The 19,101-nt window shown below is 43.2% G+C and overlaps 1 protein-coding gene across 2 annotated transcripts in view; it reads left to right on the forward strand.

The window, feature by feature from the left end:
- Tceanc2 (transcription elongation factor A N-terminal and central domain containing 2) overlaps positions 1-11,265 on the forward strand; it is a 41,631-nt gene extending 30,366 nt beyond the window's left edge. For both annotated transcript variants that reach the window (XM_005001079.4, XM_005001078.4), the window contains exons 4-5: positions 1,876-2,069; positions 10,219-11,265. In XM_005001079.4, the coding sequence (XP_005001136.1) occupies positions 1,876-2,069; positions 10,219-10,407 (383 nt within the window). In that variant the 3' untranslated portion in view covers positions 10,408-11,265. The remainder of the gene's footprint in view (positions 1-1,875; positions 2,070-10,218) is intronic.
- The last annotated feature ends 7,836 nt before the right edge of the window (positions 11,266-19,101 follow it).

The raw sequence follows: 19,101 nt of genomic DNA on the forward strand, positions 1-19,101 counted from the left end.
GGAACTTGGATGTAGAGTGAAGGATTAAGTGTAAGATAACATGGCCTGATTTATTTAAGAAGTCCCTAAAAGAGAGAATAAAGGCCCTTCCAGCTGCATGTAAAGATGACATTGAGGGGTGGCAGATTTAGCCAAGGAAGCCAGGTAGGGGCCTCAGTGTCACCTGGAGGCCATGGCAGTGGCTTTAGGGACAGAGCTGCAGGTGAAGACCCTGAGCTGCTGAGGCGCAGGCAGATGCAGGTAGCATGCTGGCTCTTGCTACCACGTGCAGGCTGTTGACTAGTTTAGGCAGGACTTTTCCCTCGTACATTCTAACTGGTTATTTCCTAAGTAGAAAGTTACTGATTTTTAAACATATATCTATCTCATATTCATCTGTTTTTTTTTTTTAACTTTTAATTCTAAGTCAGTTTAGTTGGTTTCTGTAGCAGTTCTAGGTATTTATTTATTTATTTTTGTCTTTTTGGGACAGGATCTCTCTCTGCAATTCAGGCTGGCCTTGAGTTCACTTTGTAGCCCAGGCTGGTCTTGAACTCCCAAAGATTCTCCTGCCTCAGCCTCCCAAGTACTGGGATTACACGCATGAGCCAGGCAGTATTTATTTTTATATAGGTACTTTGGCATATTGAAATTTTTTAGATTTCCCCCTTTTGCCATTTTTATTATGATAATCTCAAACATACACAAAAATAAAGTGAATGCTATAACAACCTGGAATATGTCCTTCCCCACCACACTTCATCTTTCTGTTTTTTGCTTTTATTGGGTTTGCTGGAATATTTTAAAGCCAAATCTCAGACCTTTTGTTATTCCAGCTATGCATAATTATGTATGCATCTCTAAAAACTATAGATATTTTCTTAGGTAACTACTATGCCATTTTTGTGATTAAAAATAATTCCTTGGCATAATTTAATATATAGTATATATTCATATTTCTTGTTTATCTAAAAATATCTTTTTAACAGTTGGTTTGCTCCAGTTGGGATTTGAATCACATATCACATTTGGTAGTCTGGACTCAGAAGACTCTTAACTTTTTATCGGTACCAGGGATTGAACTCACGACCGCCTGCTTGCAAGGCAGGTGCTTATGCCGCTGAGCTAAATCCCCAGCCCCTGGACTCAGAAGACTCTTAATCCATAGTAACTTCTAACGCCGTCTCCCTTTTTAAACAATGCCACTGACTGTTACAGAAACTGTGCCTGTCCTGTAGAGTGGCCCACATTCTGAATACTGTTTCTTCACACTGTAATTCCCCTTCTCCTCTGTCTCTCATATTTCCTATAAATTGAAAGGTAGTTTTGAGGGGCTAATTGGACTGTGGTTCATTTGGTCTTTTAGGGTTGGCTGTGGGACTGCTCCTGGGCAGGGCTGTCAAGTACGCCTGCCTCACAGCCCCATGGGGACGCCAACGTTGGTCAGTGGGTGCAGGTGATGGTGGGTCTACCTCCATTATAAACTTACCAGCCAGTTTGACTTCATCCGCTCATGATGAACCCTTTAATAACTAGGGTTATTCTGTGTTCTTGAAATATAATATGTACCAAAAAATATATAAATGCTTATTTGACTTTCTTTTATTTCACTTTTTGCAGTAAGGAATAGGAACCTTAGTTCTGTTTTGTTTTGTTTTCAGTGCTGTTCTTTTTAAGATTCTATTGACAGCGCCTTTAGTTTTTGATTACTGTATTGGTGAGTCTGATTCTCTCCTAGTGATCATCATCGCTTAACTTCTGTGAAACGGATTTCATTTGCACAAGAGCTTCGCATCCTGGGGGGTATGAATGAGTCTCAGTCCCACACATCAGCCCATCTAGTCCTGTGCTTTCAGAAGACACAACTATCTTTCCGTTAATTTCCTCTTGTTCTAGGTTTCACGGTGAAGAAGATGTGTAAGCACTCAGATTCAGAGGTGGCTTGTCTTGCCAAAGAAGTTTATACAGAGTGGAAAACTTTCATTGAAAAACATTTAGATAGACCATCTATTGAAGTCCGAAGTGATCCCCAAACAGAATCATTTAGGAAAAATGCCCGGAAACTACTCTCAGAAGCCTTGGAATTAAAGGTAATGTCCTGGTGGGAATATGATTTCAGGGGCTTTTGATTAGATGAGCCTTTTTCTTTCTTTTTTTTTTTTGGCCTGGAATTTGTGGTGAGCATCCTGCCTCAGCCTCCTGCCTCCACAGCTGGCATGAACCTCATGGTTGCATAATGAATTTTCACAGACTGAATGCTGTTGTCTTATTCTAATAGGTTATTCCTTAAGGGATTTAGATTTGTGAACCTTTGGGAGATGGTGTTGCAGTAGTGTGGACTTTGGGACTAGTGATATCTGGGCAGAAGCTCTGTAGCCTTATAAGCAAATTCCTTAACTCTTCTGAGACTTTATCTGCAAAAGGAGAATTTTAATTCTTATTACCTAAGGTTATTGGGAAAGTTAAAAGAACCATTTATACAAATGAATGGTATCCAGTACCTGCTGATTAGAAGCTATTTATTGAATCTTAGCTCTTTTACATTTAAAATTCTTTTTTTTTTTAATCGGTACCTGGGATCAAACTCGTGACCACACACTGGCAAGGCAGGCGCTTATGCTGCTGAGCTAAATCCCCAGCCCACATTTAAAATTCTTATCATTCCCTCTGAAATAAATATTTTGGTATGGACCATGTGGAATTTCAGTGATACAGAGCTGTCTGTTGAAAAGGCTGTACTTCTCCTCCTTTGTCAATATGCATGCTTTCATTTCTAAGGCATACACTTGATTGGATAGACAGGTTCCCTGTCATCTTCACAGCTAGCAGTTGGGATACTGGTGATCTGAAGTGTACATGCTGGAAGAAGCACTTTTGCTCATTAATGATAACCTTAATCACCATCAAACAACAGATTTTACAGGCTTACTGGAAAATCATACATACAAGATCTGTATTTTTTTCTGTCTCCATGATGTTCCATGGTATCTGTATTAAAATATCCATTAAAAAATAACAATGCCGGTAGGCATGGTGGTACACACCTGTACTCCCAGCACTTGGGAGGCTAAGGCAGAAGGATCATTGCAAGTTCGACCCCAGCCTGGGCTACAAAGTGAGCTCGGGGCCAGCCTGAACTGCATAGTGAGATCCTGTCTCAAAAACACAATAAATAAAAATAGCAATACCTTTTTGGTCTTTTTGAGCCAGGCTTATCTCCATACCCAGCAGCAACACTTTTAATAAAAAAAAGAAATCAGAAATCTGGTTTATGTGGGTGTGGTAGTACATGCCTATAATCCCAGAATTTGACAGACTGAGGCAGGAGGATTGCTGCAATTTTGAGATCAGCCCAGGTTACATAATGAGTTTATGGCCAGCCTGAATTACATGAGATTCGGTCTAAAAAAAAAAAAAAAGAAAGAAAGAAAGAAAGGAAAAAAGAAGAAAAAAATCTGGCTTCAGTGTTAATCAGTAATTGCATTCTCCAAAAAAAATTTAACCCTTCTATTCCAATTATTTATTCAAAAAAGATAAGCCAGTGAACTTGTGGTATATTATTACTTTTTCCTTTTGTTGTTTGGTGTTTTTCTCCATATGTTGTTCAGGCTGGCTATGTGCTTACTGTGTAACCCAGGCTGGCCTCGAACTCACAGCCATCCTGTGTGGGGATTCAGCCATCCGAGTGCTGGGACTACAGGTGTGTGTCACCATGCCTGGCTCTATTATTTATTTTTTCAAAGAAAAGTTTCAGGTTTTTAAAAATAAAAACTTAGACTAGAAAATGAAAAAAATTCAGGCAGAAAAAGAAATCATTATTGATCTTAACATCCAGACATAATCTGGTTAATATATTGATGTGTATCCTTCTTTGGGTAAATTCTTAGAGCTTTTGAAGTGAATGTGGGGCAAGTTACGTTATCCAATATTTATTTAGAGCAGATTATATGCCAAATGTTCCATAAAATATTTTTATTGATTATTCTGCAAATAACATTGTAGAAAACTGACAATTACATTTACGTTGTCCTCTGAATCTTGAGTAATTTTAAGTATTCTGTATATCCTTTTCCGTATATTTTATTGTTCTATGTTTATAGTTTTTAATATCTACTTGGTTGTGCAGTGAATTGCTGTAATACAGGTTGGTTTAACTTCCCCTAAAGGAAACTTTGATATGAATATTGAAAGAGAGGAAAATCTATGGAGGTTATAAGTATTTTAAAAGCATTGATTAACCAACAGACTTGCTATTTTCAATGCAGGTTATTTTTGAAATAGACCAAAATTATTGCAGAAACATACAGTGTAGATATGTAATTTGTAGTTAATGTAGTGGTAAATACCAGTTCCCCATGGTATCTTTTTAAGTAAATGATAAAAACGAAGCTATACTTGTAAGGATTAATGAGCAGTTTGCCTGTTATATTAAACTCCATAATAATTATCCTTTTAGTTTATCCATTAATTATCTTTTAAATGGCACATGAAGTGATAAGCACTCAACTGTTAAAAGCAAAGTTAAAAAAGTGATACATTCGTTAGTGCTTTCTAGCATAATTTAAAAAATATCAGATTAAGCATAGCTAAATGATTTTGTTGTCAAAGAGTAAATTTGAAAAATTAAATGTATGAATGTTTAGCGGTCTTCCTTGGCCAGCAAAAAAAAAAAACTATCAATTTATCTTTCTTTCATAAAACAGCATTTGATAGTATTTCTTGGTTTGATATGTCACAAAATACAAATATAAATATTTTTATATGAGGGTAACCCTAGGACCTATCATCATGAGGTATTTTCATATTAGAGTAAATCAGTGAACCATTGAACTCTGTGTCCAACCTTTGATGGTAAACAATGTCAAGTACATTCAAGTCAGACATCAGATTCCATAAATGTACTCTATCAGGCTGTAGTGAACTATTGGGTAAGCTATTGGCCCAATGACTGAAAGCCTTTATGGTTTGATCTTAGCATGTGTTTTTGCAAATACCAAATCTACTTATTACATTTTTTTATAGAAAAAGACATTTCTATGTTATATGTTTCGGTTATTCCCTTTAATAGTGAAAGTTACAGATGAAGAGTATACACATAGTCAAAAGGTTCATCTCTTTATTACCCTACAGATCTTGCTTTCTAGATTCATGGAGTCTTTCCTTGTTCTTGGGATAATGGAATAGATGAATAAAAACTCCGTTGCTGAAAGCCGGGCTTCATTCCCCTTTACTTCCTCCCTTCCGGGTCTTCTTTGTTCTTCCCTGTCTTTTAGATCTTTGCTCACATGAACATTCCCTGTGGTGTCATTCTCTTACTTCCTCTTCCTCATTATGCACTCTCCTTCCCACCTCACGGTCTGTGATCATTTTCCTATTATGTCATTAAAAAAACTGAACCTGATTCTCAAAGTGAGCCCGCATCATTAAGAGTTATGAAACACGGGCTGGTTGGCTCAGTTGGTTGTCAGATGGTGCTAATGAGATCCAGGTCAGGGGTACATTCTCAAATGGGACTGTTAGTTTTTTCTTTATTTAATGGCCTCAGACTGCACCCCTGGCTTTGACCAACTCTCTCGTAAATGTATTCAAGTGGTCAAAAAGAAGCATGGTTAGATAAGTACAAATTCAGTCACGCTATGGGAAAACCCGTGTAAAGTTTGCTTCAAGGGAATTTTCAATTCAGCGTGTGTTTATTGAGATCTACTGGGTTCCTGGGGAGAACACAGACACGAATGAGTTGTGTCACCTACCTTAAGAAAGCTTACTACACCTGGCTTAGCCTTAAATAACTAACAAACATGTGAGGCAGTCTGAAATAGTTGTACTAGCTGGTGGTTTAGACACACAATTTGGAGCAGTTAAATCCGCTGTGTGCATTTGGGACAGTGTTGTGGATGAGAGAACAACTGAACTCAACTTTAGAAGGTGGTAGAATTTTGCTACATAGAAAGTATACAAAGTAAAAACAGTAAAATGGGTGTGGCGGCACATGCTTGTAATCCCAGCTGCCTGGGTGGCTGAAGCAAGAGGATTGCAAAGTGAAGCCCAGCCTGGGCAATTTAGTGATATCCTGTTTCAAAATAAAAGTTAAAAGGGCTGCAGATACAGCTCAGTGATAGAAGGTATCCTAGTGTGCTCACAACTCAGTACTGCCAAAAGAAAGAGATTAGGCTTCATATTCTAACTGCTATTTACACGACATGGAAAGAGCAAGAAAGATGGGAAGTGCACAGGCGGCGAAAGGACATTCCCTTGACAGGTGTTGGTTGAGCACTTCCTGTGCACCAGTATGCGCACAGGCCGGGCCAGGGTTTGAGAAATGAATGTATGATGTCAAGCCTCCGGCCTCGCAGCCTTCCGAAGAAGCAGACAGGAGTCAGAGTGCAGCGTGGGAAGCTCTGCAGTGAGGTAAACACATGAAGACCGTGTTCCTCTGCGTTTAAAGAAGGTACAGCTGTGACAGGCAGCCCCGACTGGTTATGTCACTCCTTCCCACCAGGCCATCCTGTAGGAAAGCAGAGCCTCGGGGTTGTGCTTCCCTTCTCCCCCAGCCGCAGCCAGTCCGACAGGATTGGGCAGCCGAGGAACGCACACAGTCACACACAGGCACAGATGCATATGGGAGGCAGTTCAGATTCCCGCTCTGTGAGACGGGGACTAGGCGATCCCAAGAGAGCAACTGGGTGGGTGTTGGAAGCACAGGCGTTTTGGAGGAGGTGGGAGAAAGCAAGGTTTGTGGGTAGAGAGATTGTAGACCAGGAGAGCAGGCAGGCAGGGTTGGTGGTGAGTAAGGCACAGGCTGCGGAGCAGGAGCCCGTGAGAAAGAGGCCAAGCAAGTCACGGGGCCACAGGAAAGGGCCAGCCTCGGAATCCCGAGTCTCTTTGCATTCTCATTCACACAGATGTGTCTCTAGCAAAATGTATTTTTTCTCAAGGTGATCATGAGTTCTTCTTTACCAAGATAGGGTTCTTGGGAAGGACTTACCAATTGGGCAGGTTTGGGTTACAAGAGAAGCATTCTTCACTTTGTGAGCTTGTCATACATGACTGCGTAATGAATCGTTTTCTTTTGTGATTTATACTTCAATGCCACAGATATTTTTCCTCATTTTTTCATTCTGATTGGCCTTCATTTAGCAAAAGGCATGCAAACCAGGGAAGGTGGCACTTCTCTGTAATCCCAGCACTCAGGAAGCTGAGGCAGGAGGGTTGCCCGTGAGTTCAAGGCCAACCTACATTCCATAGTGAGTTCAAGGCCAGCCTGAACTATACAGCAAGACTTTGTCTAAAACAGTCAAGAGACATGCATGAGAAGTGCTAGATGCTTCCTACTTCTGTTGCACATGGGTAGTACCTGTCACATTGCCCCCACATTTTTGTTGTTGTTGTTGTCTTTTTGAAACAAGATTTCACTATGCATTTCAGGCTGCCCTTGATCTCACTTTGTAGCCCAGGCTGGCCTTGAACTCACAGCGATCCTCCTGCCTCAGCCTCCTGAGTGCTGGGATTTCAATTGTGGGCCGCCACCATACCCAGCCTTGCCCCCAGTTGTATGTGTAGACACCATCTCCTCTCAAGGCTTTGAGTTCCTGGATGGGATGAGTCAGGTCTTGCAGACCTGGAATAGCAGACTTGGAATAGCAGCTCAATTTGCTAACTGGCGATGTAGGACTATCCATTTATGTGAATCCTGTTTCTTTAATACTAAAATTGATAGAATGGCTACAAATTGTTATAAAAGACACATATACCCTTCTTCCTTTAGTAGCACTCCCCTCATAAAGAGACAGACATTTTCTTGCCTGTTATACTAAATCTGGAAATAGTAACCAGCCTCATAGTGGGCTGAGGAACCTCTCTGGCAAGTGCTGTGGGGCAAAGTGGCGTGGCCAGCCAGCAACCTCTCCAGCTTTCGTAGGTTGTCTGGTACCAGGGCTGCCTCAAGCCTGTTACTAGCTCAGTGTCTGCTCAGGAAGCTTTGGAAACTTGAGGAATCTGGATTCTAGAAAGCTGCGGTGCCCGGTCCACTTCCTTCTGGACAGGCCTAGGAGATGATCAGCCAGCCATTTTGAACTTACAGAAACATCTTTTGTCTGCTAGCCTAGGCAGATATGTGTGATATGCAGTAGGATAGAAATAGATGGTAAATGTTCAAATTTTTTGAAGTATTATAATGAAGACACATTGCCATTAATTCCCCTCCAAATATCCACATGCATACTTCACACTCACGCCATCATTCTCACCATGTGAAAGTAATTCCGAAATCCTGTTTTGTGAGTGTCTTTGTGCAATTGTGGCTGCCTCAATATCCTGAATCAATTCAAAACATTTACGTGTCATGATCACTTTGACTTTGGGGAAGAGCTAAAAGTCTCAGGTTGCCAGGACCAGTGAGTAAGGTAGATGGGGACACAGCGAGATGTCTTCCTGAGCTCATCTTTTCACTGGGTGCCACTCGACAGCAGCACGCAGAGTAGCTTTGGTCACATCTTGTCAAGACACTCAGGGTGACTTTCAGAACTGCTTCAGAAGGTACAAGGATGATAGGTTGGCAAGCAGGTTCCAATCTTGCGGGTGGGGGGTTGATAAGGATTAATGGCAATGTGTTTTTACAGACTTTTAATACTCACTGTGTGTTTTGATCATCCTTGTGTATTCAGGTTCTCTCTCTCTGTCTCTGTCTCTCTCTATGCTATTCTGCTTTCTGCTTGGCCCTTGTATCCTTACAGTCTCCTTTCCCACTTCCTTTTGGTCTTTGTATCAATCTCTTGTGTTCAGGATGAGTTTTCAAATTTCAGGTGACCTTTTTCATTTCTAGTTTTGACCTTTGCTTTTTACATAGAAGCATAGGGCACGTACAGAACAGTATGTGTCTAGCTCGGTGAATTTACCACAAAGCAAACACCCATGTCACCCGACCAGGTTCTGCTGCTTCTCCAGCTCCCATGACAACTGTCATTTTCTCCTGAGCCCCATGCTACCCTGTGGCTTCCTTGTGCTCCCGGCGGCGCTCGTTCCTCTGTCCTTTCTCACACTTAGCACCCATTCAGCTGTATTCTCCTCAGGTTCTAGTGCTGAGCCTACCCTCATCAGCACTCACCCCTCAGCCCCAGCATGGAGCCTGGCACTCATCAATATGCCTAGCAGGTGGGGATGGCATGAGGAGCAAACAGGGAAATTTGGTTTTGTTTTCAAAGGACTTAGTGCGAGGTGAGACAAACTGCAGATCATTTTAACATATGATAATGGCCAGGGGAGCTCAGCACACTTTGGCAGTTTGAAGAACTTTGAAGTCTTTGTGCTAAGGTGTGTGTGTGTGCGCGCGTGTCTATGCTGAGCCTTACACATAAATACAGGAGTGTGTTTCCTAGTACACAGTGTGCTGTTCTAAGGGTACATCTTCCCTGCAGAGAGGCTAGTGGAGTGCAAAAGCAGCTTGAGGCTTAGGTGGGGCATTGGTCAAGGCTGGAAGGTGGCAGGTAGGCCTGGGAGACCCTGACCAGCAGCCCAAGCTGGCCAGGCTGCAGACCTGGTGGGCAGAGTCCCTGACCCTGTCCTAGGTCCTCGATCTCAGGATGGCTTGAGCCCCCTAGAACTGCTACAGGTCCTATCCCCTCAGGCTGCTTTGCTGAATCTGCAGGGGTCTGGCCAGGTCCAGCCAGGCTTTCAGAATGTTGAGGGGGCTGTTAGAGTGAAGCATGAACTCTGGAATCAAGACCTTGACCTTTTACCTTTGAACCTTTTCCTTATGTGTAAAATGTGATAATAAGCATTATGAGCATTAAATGCAAAAATTGATTTATAAACTGTCCTGTATACATATTAGGATTCAGGCTCAGTATTTTAAAAATCCTGTAAGGGGTTAAAGGCACTTTAAAAAACAAAAAGAAGTATGAACTGTTATACTGATTTATTATCCTTGGACTTTGTTTCCTGGTTGGTAAAGCACAGGGCCCAGTACCCATCGCTTAGTTCAGGCCAGTTTCCTGTTATAATGGCAAATATTACCACCCGGCAGGGGTTGTGAATGAGGTCCCTGTCACAAAGCACATGGCCTTGTTCCTTAATTGCCAGGGTGGAATTAATTTGCTCTTCCTGTTTCTCTTGTGACAGGAAGTAGATGTCCTTGAATTTCAGTTGATTAATGGAGGCCTTGGAGCAGAGAGCTCCATCCTCTCTTGCTTTTAATCCTTATGCAATGCAAGGTCCTAATTTGATAATTTTGCTGTTTTTTAGATGGATCACCTACTGGTTGAAAATATTGAGCGGGAAACGTTTCATCTCTGTTCCCGCCTCATTAATGGGCCTTACCGGCGTACGGTGAGAGCTCTGGTCTTCACATTAAAGCACCAAGTTGAAATCCAGGACCAGGTGAAGAATGGCTTGCTGCCAATCAGCACGTTTGTACAGACCCACAAAAAGTGACCTGAGGACGGTTCCAACCCTGGGCTGGGCAGAGAAGAAAACGGGCCCCTCTCTGCATTCAAAGGCTCCTTTGAGTCTGGGTGATGGCTGGTTTGGCTTGCTAGGTTTTCCCATGATGCCTTGCCTGCAGGCAGGATTCGGGGACCCTGGGGGACAGGACTGTGGGAGCGAGCTTCATTAGTCACTGTGTGCGGCACTGCCCAACAGGACGTGCACTGGCTGTCACTGGAAAGTGCTGTCCGGGTGCCACCGCCCAGCACAGTGAAAGGGTGACACATTTCACTGTGTGTATGCCAGGGACACCTCTAAACCTCCCCTGTCAGGCAGATGAAGTCACCACTTTATTTCACCACCCTGCAGGTAACTGAAACTCAATTACTGCCTCTCTCCCTTGGTTCCATCCCCCTGAGTTTAGACAGCTCCGGTGCCTCTCAGAACTCCCTGTCTGTTCTCTTTGCTCTACCCCAGGGGTGAGGCTGCCGCAGCCAGCCGGCCAGCCCTGCTTTCCGGAACTCACTTATCTGAACGTTTCAGCCCTCCCTGGAAGACCTTCTGCGCCTGTCTCCCGAGCCCCCATGCTGAGGCTTCTAATGAGGAACTGGCCCGAAGCCTCCCACATCTCAGGCTTTATTTGAATACATGGGCTCTCAGCTTAGGGCTCTGTGGAAGATACAGAATGAAATTTTTCTCACGATGAATTACTGCAGTAGGAAAAAATTCACACATTCATACTTACCTTAAAATGAAATACTTTTGTTTAAAATGAAATACTTTTGTACAGGTCTGCTGAATCAATTACATAAATGCTATTTGCTTTTTTAAAAAGTAATAAACTGAGACTTGTATTTTGAAGCAAAATGTGGTTTCTTCACTGAAAGTATTTCACATTGAGAAAGGGTACAGTGGGTGAAATTAAGGAAGGATGGGTAAAACTTTGAAGACAGTGACAAGACCCAAGGAAGGCTTTTTGATTAGGGGAAACTAGAGTATGTTGGAGTCTAAGAGGAGGGAAGCAGTGGAAGGGGATAATTTAAAATTAAGAGATGAAGTTCTGTATTACTTTCATTGTTTTGTTTTGATTGGTTTTATCGTGTTCTATTTTATTATGTCTGATGGTATGGGCAGCTATTTTGTACCATTTTTTTTTTTTTTTAACCAAGGATCGAACTCACAACCTTGTGCTTGCCAGGCAGGCACTTATGCTGCTGAGCTAAATCCCCAGCCCTGGGCAGATATTTTGAAGATAACAAGAGGCATTATGGTAGCCACGCTTGATTTTTGTATTGTCTTGTTTTGAAGTCCTGCATCACTTTCATTGTTTTGTTCTGATTGGCTTTATTCTGTTTTATTTTATTCTCTTTAAAATAAAATTTTAAAAAATAATAAAATAAAATGAAGAGATGCATCAGAAAGCAAGGCTCGCACTGGGAGGAAAAGGGCTCGCGCTGTGTGCCTGTAAGTGCTCCTTTCCTCAGGTGAGGTAAATGGTGCCTCGGGTTACCAACTGACTTTGTTTACGACTGGGGAGAGGATGGCTGCAGCTGTGTTTGTGTGGGGCAGATGGCCGTGATCGTGTGTGTCACCTCATGCAGAGTTTGGGAACAAAAGCAAAATGTTGCCAAATGCTTTGGTTTGTAAACAGGCATTCCTGGACCAAGATATTACTGTATTTACACGGAGACATACGTATTCTTTTAAATGCTCTTATCTGTTAAGTGGATATTGTTGTTTCAGTGTTCCACATTTATTCCCAAATTCAGCCACTTCTTGGCCCTTGTGGCGTGGGCAGTCACTGCGGGCGGTGCCCAGGCTCATGCAGCACAACGGGCTGGTTCATTTTCCTAGTGGACCTGGAATAATAACTGAGCACTTACCACGTACCCGGCACTGTGGTAATATTTTACAAAAAGAAAATATCCAGTGAAAAATGAGAAAAATGAGGCTCAGAAAGATGTAATAAGACCACAAGTAGTGAACAGCGTATCTCAGATTCAGCACCCAGGTTTGTTTGATTACCCGTCACCAGATGACCCCATCACTCACTCTTTCAAGCATCATTTACGCACTGGTGCTTGTATTCCAGTCTACCTCTGTGGCCCACCTGTGTCCCCTGAGTCTCAGATGATGTCCCATAAGTGTCAAGTGTGCACATCTGCACCGTGACACGCCTTCCCTCAGTTCACAGCGTCACAGTCCAGGCACTCCAGGTAGGAGTCTGCGGGGTCAGCCTCGCTCCCACGTCTTCCTCCCTCAGCCCATCAAGTCTTTCTGGTTCTACTCAAATGCATTTAGAATCTCCTGCCTCTTCTCCATGTCTAGTGTCACTTCAGGACTTCCTCTAGTCTTGCCCAAATGACTACACGGGCTCCTAACTGGTCCCTCTGTCTCTAATCTTACCCTTTTAAACTCACCTCTCTGTACTGCAGACAGAGACACCACAACTGGAAATCACTATCACTCCTCCATGGGAACCTGTCTGTGAATCCCTGTCACCCACTTATAAGACAGAAGGCAAGCGCTTCGCTGCTGGTTTGATAAGCTGTCTGTGACTCAGCCCGTGCCTTCTCCATTCTCACCTCCATTTAGTCCCTGCCTTTCATTTTCATAGACCTCTGAGAGTTCTTTGTCACATCTGATTCCTTGAAATAACTCACTGTGTTCCTGTGCTGTTTGCCCTTCTAGAATGCAACTCTACCTTAAATTCCTTTCCTGTCTGCCATGATGCCCTATAGATGTAGGCTCAAGTCCTATGGTTTTGGATATGATTCTGTCTCCCCACTGGATTGTAACCTCTGTGATGGCAGAGATCCAGTGTTGCTGGGCATCAAGTGCTTACAACAGAGGTGATGTATAGGAGTCACCAATAAACACTGGTAAAATTAGCATTGCCTAGATTCCGTGCCCTTTGTGATTTCTCCTTAAGCTGTTATCTGTAGAGTAGCCCAAAATAGCCTTTTAAAATATAAGGCAAACTATCTCTTTTTTCTGATTATAACCATCCAGTGTCTTCTCTTGCACTTAGTACAAATCCTAAACCTTTACCATATCCTATGAGGCCTGGTATATCCACCCCCTAACTACCTCTTTGAACTCATTGTCAAACTTTTTTTTTTTTCAAGACAGGATATCACTGGCCATTCAGGCTGGCCTTGAGCTCACGTTGTAGCCCAGGCTGGTCTCACACTTGCAATAATCCTCCTGCCTCAGCCTCCCAAGTGCTTTAATTATAGGCGTGCATCACCACACCTGGTTATTCCCAAACACTCCTATACCTCTATCGTCCCAGGGACTCCATTGCAATTTCCCACACGTGCCACGCACACATCTACCTCAAGGCCTGTGCACTTCCTGCTCTGATTGCAATGCTCCTTCTTCATTTGATTCAGTTCTTTCCTTCCCTTATCAGAAAACCCTTTACTGACCACCCTAATTAAAATAACACTTCCTTCTAAATATTCTCCAATACTTTACCTTGCTTTATTTTTTTCAGAGTACTTATTGCCCTTTGACACCCCCCCCCCTTTTTTTGGTACTAGGAATCAAACTCATGACCTCACTTATCAGGCAGACACTGTGCCACTCAGCTATATGCCTGATGACACATTTATTATTGTGCTATTTAAAAATTTAAGCTTCATGGAAGCAGAGATCTTGGTTTTCTATTTTGTTCCCTGCTATATTTCTAGCACCTGGAACAGCCTGGCAAAAGCTAGATGTCTTGCTGAGAAAAAATATCTGACACCCATGAGTTAAAGGTTTATTTAGCTCACCGTTTGTAGAGGTTTCAGTCCATAGTCGACTGGTTCCAAAGGGTGATGTGACAGTGGGGCATCACAGAGGAGAAGCCATTCGTAGCATGGCAGGCAGACAGCAGCAAGAAGTAAGCAGCCAGCCTCCCTTTCCATCCCATCCAGGCTGTAAACCAGTTGGTGTCACATCCACCTAGGCTCCATCATCCACATCCTTCATCCCAACATCATACCCTTGGTCCACATTCACACACCCTGATCCAACCATCTCTGAAACTCCCCAGCTGTGACTGTGAGGCTTTGGGAGGGCAGCTAGATATAAGCCATGACTCTAGGTCTCCATAACTATTTATTGCATAGTTGAATAACTGGCTGTGGGCATATAGAAATATCTGATCTAGTTAGGAAATGCTTCCTGGAGGAGGCAATGCCTGTGTGCCGTTTTAAAGAGAAATCGGTAACTGGGTAGCTGAGGTGCTTGACTTGCTGAGAAAGCAGAGTATGGAAAGATCTAGAAGCAGACATAACTGGAAGGTGAGTAGGGTGGGAGGACACAAGCAAGAGGGTGGCTGGAGAGGAAGGCCAAGATGGGGACCAGATTGGAAGGGGCCAAGCATCTGGGGAAGGCCTCTGGACTGCTTCCGACAGGGGCTTCTCAGCGTAGTGTGAACAGGCAGAGGAGAGAAGCTGGGGCCAAGACAGAGTGGAAGTCAGAAGCCTCAGAAACAGCTGAAGGGTTCTGCTAACTTTGGAACCCACAGTAAGCTGAGAACAAATTGCTGTCTGGCTGCAAGGCTGCAGTGGTGATAGATGGAAAGCAGAATGATTGCAGAGACGTCCGTGAGGTTCGGGAAGCAGGCTGTGTTATTTGCAGCTGTTTTCCTCTTGACGCATGTGCAGTATTTCCATGAACACTAATGGAGCTATTCTGGGCACTTGCTGAAGAGAAAAACAGGCGGGCAGCATCTACCCATGCTTGCCCATCCGCCAAGAAGCACTTCTGAGCTCTGGCCTCTCCAAAGGGCTGCTCCTGGAATGAGATGAGCAAAGTTCCTGGCAGTGAGTTACCTGGAAGCACAGGCACGCTTGTGTCTCCTAGGTGTATTCAGTTGTCAGGGAGGGCATCTAAGTATAAGCCATAACTCTAGGTCTCCAATCTGGGGATGTGAAACCACTGAGGTCCACTCCAGCAACTTACTGATCCCTGCCTGTGGGGATTAAGTTGAAAGCCCTGGTCTTTTGGATAAGGATTGAGTCTTTTCATTTTATTCATTCACTCAACACACAAATGTTACCCAACTTCTGTGCACTGAGGACTAGACTGGCAGTGGGGTAACAGCAGTAAATGAGATATCATTTCCACCCTTGTGGGGCTCCTATTTTTTTTGAAGAGAATAAAACCAATGAGATTGAACAAAATAGACCCAATCAAAACAAAAAGATCAACATGGTACATGATTTAAAATACAGGCCTGAGATTTAGCTCAGTGGCATAAGCGCCTGCCTTGTAAGTACGCAGTCGTGAGTTCAATCCCTGGTACCAAACAAACAAACAAACAAACAAAAAACCAAGGAGATCAATAATAGCTACCATAATGCCTCTTGTTATCTTCAAAAGAATTGCCCATATCATCAGACATAATAAAATTAAACAAAACAAGACAGAACCAAACCAATAAAAACAAAACATTGGAGATGTTATAGGACTTGAAAAGAAGATAATAGTCAAACCAGAATGGGTATTGCAGTGTATCTTACTGTCTTCAAATTAGTTCCCTATACCAGCAGACTTGATGTTATCAAACAAAACAGCATAGAATAAAATCAGTCAAAACAAAACAATGTAAGCAATACAGGGCTTCAGATCAAGCTAATAGGAAATCAAAAATGGTTACCATAATGTATCCTGCTATCTGTGGAGTAGCTGTCCATGCCATCAAATCTAATACAAGTAGACAAACTGAAACAGAATAAAACCAAACTAAGCAGAACAATGAATACAATGTGGATTTCACATCATGATAATAGATTAACAATAGACACTGCCTTCCCTTTTTAGACAGTTCCTCCCCTTTCACTTTCACACAATGTATTGTATATTTTGGATCCCACTAACTCCTTTAGTTTTTAGATTAGGGAGGCAGCCTGCTATTTACCTATGTGATTCTGAACCTTTTTATCCCTGAGCATGATCTCAAGTTGTGTCCATTTATCTACAAGAGCCTCAAGGTTTTCTTTCTTTGTAGCTGAGTAGTTTTCCATTGTGTAGAAGTGTCATGGCTTTCTAACCAATCTGCAGCCGATAGGCAAGCTACCCCCGCTTTTTTCTGATTCCCTGTCACACAGAGCATTGTTTTCTTATCTTTGACTTTCAGTCAGTGAACCCCCTTTGAGGTTAAATGTATTTCTTATATAAAGCATATTGATGGGCCCATCTCCCGATCCACTCTGCCTGTGTTTCTTTTTATTGGTATATTGAGGCCGTCTATATTAGTGATTATCGCCAGCCTTCTCTGCCTCATCTCTGTCCTGCTATTTTTCTGTCGTTGGTTGTCTACTTTTCCACTTCACTCCACTGTCTGCCCCATTCAGTGAGCCCCTTCTGCCACTGTTCCTGAAACCATGGTCTTTTTTCTCTCTCTCTAGAATGTCCTTCGGTATTTTTTGTAGGGCTGGCTTGGTGGTCATAAACTCCCCCAGTTCCTCTTTGTCATGGAAGCATCTTGTCATCTTCTGACCTTTGTATTGTTACTTCCTGGATCCTTGTTATTTTTAAGAAATCTTTCCTTTTGTGATCACAAGCTGCAAACATGTCTTAAGGTTTGATAGTCTATCTTTAGTTTCTTTCAAGCAGTTTTGCCAGCTTTCAATGGAGTTGTTAATTTCCTAGTAATCTCTTTGAATCTGTTTCATGTATTCTAAATCTTCTTTATATTCTTCATTGAAGGGTTCTCCCATTTTTCTATGCTCCTCTGTTCTTCCATCTGTGTCTTCTTTAGAGGTGCTTAGCAATTCTTTTATTATGTTTCTCATTTCTTCTTTTATCTGAGATAGTATTTCTGTTCTAAGTTCTTTTATAGCCTCTTGAAGTTGTTTCTTTATTTCAGTTGCTTCAGAAACTTCATGTATGCGACTTCCAATCTCTTCTGTGTTTACATCTCCTGGACCAGTACAGCTTGGGATGGAGGCCAGAGGCTACTGCTTATGCTTCTTTCTCTTGTCATGTTCCTGGTCTCTTCCAGATAAGTGGGTGGTGGGGTCCCTGGCGCTTCCTGTGTTGGTTATCATTTCTCTGAAGTGTGCTGGCTAGGGATATCTGATGCTGACCACTGGGTATGCTGGTGTAGTGGTATTGGTGGCTGGTGGAGTGCAAGCAGGGGTGGGGCAGGCTGGCATCTCCTTCCCAAGCTGGTTAACAGCAGGGAGCCCTCACCACGTTAGTATGTACAGGGCAGGCAGAGCTGGTTGGGGATAGCTTTAGGGAAAACTTGGTGGTGGCTGTTGGACCACGTACAGAGTCAGGACTCAGTCCAAGCAATTTCCACCAGTCTGCTCCTACTAGTAGTGTCTGAATGAAGCTGACTGCAGTTCTGGCGCTGGGCTTATCCTACCCGACTCCAAAAAGGCCCCTGGCCAATTACCCACTCCTGTGGGAGGACTGAATCCCCCATACTCCCTGCCAGCCAATGCAGTTCTCTGGTCCACTGCTCCCCTCTGCAATCATGTCTCCCTGCAGAGGCCTTCAGGCTTGCCAGCCACCAGCTTCACTGTGGCCATGTCTCCCCAGGTTCCAACAGTGCTTCTGGTGGTTCCAGCTCTGGGTGAAAGCACCGCCAGCTACCGCCTTCTTCTGTTTAAGTTTTTTCTTTTGTTTAAATTCTCTCTGTGGACTTCAGTTCTCGCTTTAGGTTCTTCCTGGGTTGTGGGGACCCTTCTTGTCTTCTCCAGAATGCTGTATGCCAGCATCTGGACTGTTTCTCCCAGAGAGGCTGTTTACTCTGCTGCTCACTGTTCCGCCTCTTCCCAAGATAGCTCTGGGGCTCCTATTCTGATGAGAAGACAGATATAAGTCACCGATCACAGTGTGGCATGTTGGATGTTTACTGCAGAGATTGAAGCATTAAGCGAATAGGAAAGGAGTAGCTGAATGGATGCAGAGGAAGAAAACCTCCCCAGGAGAGTTCATCTCTGAACTGCGGCTGGATGGACAGGAGGGCAGGAGCTCCTATCATTGTGTGTGCACACAAGCTCAGGAGTCCAGCGTGTGTGCCTAGGTGCAGCACAGGCAAAGAAGAGGAGGTAGGTTGAAGCGTAAGGTTCCTAGGAACACTGGTGAGAAATGGGAGGAAAACGGAACCAGGCCCTCACAGGCCTCACCAAACCTGCAGATAACTTAAGATCATGAGACGTTTTGAACCAGGTGCACGACCCAATTAGTTGTGTGGTTTAGAAAGATTAAAATGTTCCCACAGAAGCACATATTTAAGAAAGGTTTAAACATTTTTATAAACATTTTTAGGCTAAAAGACAGGACAAAAAAACCCTTGAGATTCAGTGAATGGCAGGGGTTTTTGTGTTCGTTTTATTTTGTTTTCTTTTGACAAAGTTTAGAGTCGCCCAAACAGGTATCATTAGAGGGCCTCAGGTTTGAGAAATGGCAGGAGGCCCAGATAATGCGTTTACTGTGAACTGCAGTGAAGGGATGGGCAGCTCGCCTGTTCTCATTTATAGAATATCGGGCTCTTAAACTTGTACTGTCAACCTTGGTTTTCTTTTGTGGCTGCCTTGGGCTTCAGAGCATCACCCTGAGATTTGCAGTGTGTTTATCACAGCCAGATGGGGCAAGGGCTCAGGTTGTTATCAAAGGGAGTCCATCCAGAGAAACAAGACTTCAGGTTTGGTGACATTGCCTTGGTTCCAGAGAGAAGATTTGGTTGGATGACAT

Source organism: Cavia porcellus, unplaced genomic scaffold, assembly GCF_034190915.1.
Source record: "Cavia porcellus strain 051 isolate PalLab524CR breed Dunkin Hartley unplaced genomic scaffold, mCavPor4.1 scaffold_25, whole genome shotgun sequence".
In the NCBI taxonomy this organism is placed as follows: domain Eukaryota; kingdom Metazoa; phylum Chordata; class Mammalia; order Rodentia; family Caviidae; genus Cavia; species Cavia porcellus.